We start from the raw sequence: 6,000 nt of genomic DNA on the forward strand, positions 1-6,000 counted from the left end.
AGCTTTTAATAAGGTCATGAAATTCTGATCCAGCACCTTGGCAGATGCCTCTGACTCTTATCTGAGCCATTTAAAGAAATGTCTCTCTGTAAACTAAAAACTCTAGCTCTAAAAAACATTTTGAGGATTTATATATTATATATTTTTGGTGAATGGCTAAATCAGTTCTTTTTAAAAGAAATAACTGTAAAGATTGGGGAAGTGAAATCAAGAAAAGCAAATAGTTAAAAACACATAAACTTGAATAGAAAAAAGAAAATCCCCATACTCATAATTGCAAAGTGCCTTCCAGATTAAAGGCCTTTGCCCGCTGACTGCTGTAATTTCAAGACTAATTCTGGTTTTATCCATTGGATAAAAATGAATTAGCTAAAATCTGGGCTGTGGAGTGCTTTTAATTCGTAAGGTAGATCTCTGGGTCCATTTTCAAGGATTTAAATGTAAATTACTTTATCAGGTATTTAAGGAATTTGGATTTAGGGGACTTGAAGTTGTCAAGTAGAGTAACAGTAAAAAAAGAGTAGTTAAATATAGATCATGGTTTGTCTTTGTTCAATCCCTGAGATCCTTTTTTAAGATTTTCAAATGGAACTAGATCCAATATTTGAGTTGCTCAAAAAAGTATGTGTCCCAAGATTATTAAGGGACAAAAAAGTGATACATTTGATTTGCATTTAAAAGCAGACTGATTTTGCTAGATGGGTGTAGTTTTTACAGCAGTGGTGAACTACCTAGCCCTTCCCCCCGTTTTTGAAATATTCAAAAATTGTACTCTTTTATTTGAGCTATAGGACATGCTATGGCTTTTGATGGAGCACTTAATGACCTCTGCCTGTGGCAAAGGTAACCATTAAAATGTCGTGAAGAAGAGAGTAAGCTGGCCTGCCTTCTGAACCTGCTGTATGTCTTCTCTTTAAGCTGATGAGTGCTATTCAGAAAGGAAGAGTGTCTGGAAGCCGGCTGGCGATACTAATGAAAACGGCAGAAGAGAACCTGGACCGAAGAGTTCCCATTCCTGTGGACCGAAGTTGTGGAGGATTGTGAACGTGAGCAGTAAATCCTCGGCCAACAAACAGGAACAACACACCATCATGTAACGACAGTTACAAAATACCACACTCCAAAATAGTGGATATGGATAGCTGCTTACAGAAAAACAAAACACTGGGAAACATTCCAGATCTTTAGGATGTTGATGTATACCCTTTATTTGTATTTGCCATTCACTCTAGGTTCTAAAAAGTGTATTTTATCCCTTTTCTCATTTTTGATGCACCCTGACTTAATGTTTTAAACCTATTTTGTGACCTGTTAGACTGGACATGCTTCCTTTTTGTGTATTTGTTCATTTATTCTAATTGAATTCTAGAGGCAGAATATTTTGGCTGAAATTTAAAAAAAAGAAGCTGAAAAAATATTGTGACATACATACATCTCTGGACATTAAGCTTGTAGGTGTATTTGTCTTGAAAGAAACTGAACTTAGAGTGAACTATTAAAATAATCATTTCTGGAGACCTCTCAGCCCCCTTTTCTTCCAGCTTGTCTGCCTTCCCCATCCAAACAATTGTACAATTTTATATCCAGAGCATGGCTGGCAAAACTGGGGAGGGACAGAAAAAATTAGATCTGGTTACAGGAACACGTCTGAAGGAGAAACTCTGCAAGTTTCCAGAATCACAGGTATAAGACAAGGATAGCACTGACATTTGCTGGGACTTACAGTGATAGTTTCATCTCAGCAGTTCATTTTTTCCCTCAGTCACTGCTGGTTTTTCTTTGACTATTACAGTTGCCATGAAGACTCTTGCTTTTTTTTCTTTTCTTTAACTTTAAAACCAGCATTTCATTGTTAAGTTGAATGTAATGGAATGAGATTGAATTTCTTAAATCTTTACAGTAATAACAAATTTAAGAATTAAAAATCTGTGCTTATATATCTACATATGATAATACAATTTTTAATCCCCAAATCCTAAATCTTAAAGCATGTGATATTGTCAAACATGACCCATTTTGCTTATTTGTAAACAGATACTAAGGAGGATAGAAAGAGCCCTTAGGTAACTTTATGGATAATTATTTGTCAAAAGGCACCTCACTCAAGGTCCTTTTGGTGACTTTAAAGCCTCTCTCATTCTTTACTCCATGGAAAAGTTCTCAGTCAACTAAAAAGCAAAAGACAAAAATAAAAACATACGCATTCTCCCACAACACACACACACACACAAAACAATCAATCTGTATTGCATTTAACAAATAATATGTTGAATTTAAAGGGCCATTTTGGTATGCTTTGGCAATATTTTGGTGGTTTATTTGCCAATCATTGTGCTTCCTCTTGTGAACTGCCTACTTTTTGTATCTCAAGATCAGGTTGCATATGTAATAGGAAATCTAACCCTTTATCTAATGATTGGTTTTCATTGCACAGACCTAAAGTCTTACTTTCTTTAAAACAGGTACATAAAACACTTTTGTGCTGTTATTTCTGTTTATGTCAACATCGTAGGATATCTTTATTCATCATTTTAGTGGGGTGTGAGTCTGTATATAATAATATAAACACTGGAAATTCACACCCTTAAGCACCTACCCTCACCTCCAAAACAAACAGGTAAGATAGCATCTTAACTCCTTTTGATTTTAAAGGATGTTTTAGACTTACCACTTTGAAAGGAAAACCTAAAACACAGCAAGAGATGCTCCCAGGTACCACTGTGAAGTTTTTTTCAGGGTGAGAACTTTTTACACTGGCTTCTATTTTATTTTTCAATAATGGAATCATATGGCTTTGTAGTTTAGTGTTTTTCTATCAAGACAATAAGTTTCATTGTTTAGAATCCAGTGACACTTAATGGATAGAAGATCTGTCCTTTAAAACATGACAGATGATGTACCACAGTATTGTACCTTTTTTTCTCTCTTGTTCTCTCTCTCTCTCTCTCTCTCTCTCTCTTTCTCTTTCTCCTTTTCTAGTTAGAGCGTGATAAGGGTGGCTTGTATCCTCCCTGAATCCGTTACAGTGGGGATCCAGCTTAAAAAACCTGACTGGTCTGGGCAGAGCTGCATTTGTAACACAGGTCTTGTTTATGCTTTGCTATGAGTGAAGTTCCTTTAAGGACAAAGAGAAGTACACTTTTCTTCTTTTGAGCATATTTGCTTTTGCTTAAAATCTGCTAGTTCTAAAACATACGCTCCTTCATCAGTCCCAGAGACTCGTCTTGGAAATGAGCTGGTTCCAAGTCTTTACTGTGAATAAAACACTCCTACATTTTTGTGTAAGTTCTTAATTAAACCCGCACAGCTTTTTTACCTGATTCAGAAAAAGAGAAAAGAAAAAGGGGGATAAGCCCCTTCAAAACCTACTACAAGTGCAAAAGAATTTTTTTCCTTTTCACATAAATGTGATGCAGATGATTCTGTTGGGGTTAGGGATAGGGTGTACACAGATTGTTTTTTATCATCAAATGGTTTCTTTCTAGAGCCTTTAAGGGGATTCAGGTGAAGGAACCCCTGCTGTGGTGGAGAGCTGGATGTTCCTTTAAATAGTCCCTACCTCAGTCATAACAGTAGTGATAATGCTGGATTATTTGTTAAGCCAGGGTTGCCTGCCTCATATACATCATGCTTTCTGCAATATTCTTGCTTTCAATCAATTTATACTGACTAAAAATTTAGGGTTTCTACTATTAAAGGTATGCTCCCTATTTTGCTTTAGTTTCTAGCTTTGTTTTGTCTTTTTTCAAATTATGTAGCTTACTCTTTTGTACAATGAAAATGTCATTCTGACTTTTACTAAACAAACTGTAAGAATGATCATTGATCTTATTTCCTTTATAATGTATTTGTAAAGATCTTTGGCATATGAATGTAGTAATACTGATGTCAGTAACGCTGTAACTTGCACTGTTTTGCATTATGTCACCCCTTTTTAGGGAGTAAAAGAGCCCTACTGTGTTTTTAAAGAATATCAAGGATAAGCCCAGGACTGAAGTGAATATACACACTGCATGTTTTCATATGTGGCACTTTTATGTATCGTGTTGGGTTATTGTTCTAGATTGGACTGTTAAATACTATGTTTGAGGCTGGGTTGTCATTTTTATAACTGTCTTGGTGTTTTATCGCCATTATTTATTACTTTTGATACACGGAATGAGCTGCATGCATTTATAGAGCAATGAGCGGATGTGTTTAATGTGCCTTGTTTTTAACTGAATAAGAACTGAAAGCATGAATCAATAAAACTGATTAAAACGGTCCATTTGCTGGCATTTTGATGTTACTTGCCATCAGAGAAATAACTTTGATTACTGTTGAAGTTTTAAAGAAAGTTTGAAAATATTTTCACAAACTGTGTTTTTAATGGCACTTAAACATTAATTCTTTTACCTTGAAATTTTGTAATTTGATCTCAAGTCACTGCCAAGACAGATGTAATTTTATGAGACCGCCAGGATTATTTGTATTAATTTGTTGTTGGAGCCTTTAGGGCATGACTTCTGTATTTGTGCAATCCTATTCTAAAATTATATTCATCCTATTATAACTCAGCTGAATCTTTTTTTTTTTCCTTCTTTTTTTTTTTTTTTTTTTTTTTTTTGTCTCCCAGACCCTTTCAGCCTGAGGGTTCCCAGGCACACTGATGAATTTTATCATAACTAAAATCAATAGAAATGAATGGGAAAAATTACATAATCCATTTTGATCATCGTACATGTCAAGTTAGTGCAGGGTTGCCAAGTGTTGATAAATGCTCTGACAGGAAAAATGCTATATATTTTCATTGTCAGTAAATCAGTAAAGCTGTTATCAGTTTTAACACAAATTTTACAATGTCCATGTTATTTTATAGGTTTTAATTTACACATGTATATGGAGCATACTTTCCATTTGTGGTGTAGGTGAACTGCTTTTGCATGCTCAAGGCTATGCGTGTGCTTCTGAAGTTTCTTTGAAATTGCATAGAATACCAAAAGCCATGGCTCCCATACAGACTTATAACAATGAACTGTTTGTTCAGTGGCTGGAAAATAAACATAGCAGCTCAAAACATTGTTCATTGATCTAGCTTATCAAATTTTATAGCCCTTTAAAATTTGTCAACCAAAAAATTGTCAAAGTAGATTGCGCCCAGGTTTTAAAATGTATACAATTTATGATAATCTACGGGAAATGGATACTAACGTCAATATTTGCAATCTTTGTAACATCGCATTATTATTGGTATCAAATTTCACCTGATGACATTTGACTTATGAAGGAAGGACCAAAAGAAGTTTTAAATTGAGACGGCACCTTCATGATGAGAGGATTTCTATAAAGGAGATGGAGTTGATGAGCCTTTTGTGCCTGTACTTTGTATTTTAGGTCTCTAATTAGCTACAAAACTTGTGAAATACATGCATATTACGTGATGTATGTAAGCCATGATGACACCTGGGATAGTCCTGAGGATCCCATGCAAAGAAGGCTGTGGGCCCTTTGCAAAAAGCAATGAATATCTGCGTTTTGTTAAATACCTGATCCAGAATAGTAAGATTCATTTGACGGAGCAAAACTGCTTTAGAAAAACCATTGAGGCCATCTTTGTTCTCCACATTGGGCATCGAATTGCATTGCTTTAGCAAACCCTGCTAGTTAACTGCATTCACATTGGAGTTGCTTAAAACTCCGGAAGCTGAGGTATGTATCTTATAGTTGTAGATAATATATCATGTTTCAGTGGAAGAGTTAGGAGGATTGAGTCTCCCAGTGCCCACCTTGGATATTAGAGCCTGGCATGGGGTACAGCTGGTTCCACTGGCTTCTGAGCCCTTCATGCCCACTCCTTTGTGTTTTAAGCAGAGTATGTGCTCTCAGTTTCTAGGGACAGTGACTCCTTTAGAGCCCAGGCTCACTGCGTCAGTGGCTGCTGCTAGCTTTTCCTTCAGTTTGGTGTCTCGAGGGGTTGGGAGCTATAAACATTTTTTTTTTTTTTTCTCCTTGGCTCTGATA

The 6,000-nt window shown here is 35.8% G+C and overlaps 1 protein-coding gene across 3 annotated transcripts in view; it reads left to right on the forward strand.

Annotated features, from left to right (window-relative positions):
• Positions 1-4,265, forward strand: part of GPD2 (glycerol-3-phosphate dehydrogenase 2) — a 143,371-nt gene extending 139,106 nt beyond the window's left edge. For all 3 annotated transcript variants that reach the window (XM_090280012.1, XM_090280031.1, XM_090280024.1), the window contains exon 17: positions 919-4,265. In XM_090280012.1, coding sequence (XP_090136138.1) covers positions 919-1,044 — 126 coding nt within the window. In that variant the 3' untranslated portion in view covers positions 1,045-4,265. The remainder of the gene's footprint in view (positions 1-918) is intronic.
• The last annotated feature ends 1,735 nt before the right edge of the window (positions 4,266-6,000 follow it).

The sequence above is a fragment of the Furipterus horrens genome, unplaced genomic scaffold (genome assembly GCF_987537825.1).
Source record: "Furipterus horrens unplaced genomic scaffold, mFurHor1.1.pri manual_scaffold_1, whole genome shotgun sequence".
In the NCBI taxonomy this organism is placed as follows: Eukaryota; Metazoa; Chordata; class Mammalia; order Chiroptera; family Furipteridae; genus Furipterus; species Furipterus horrens.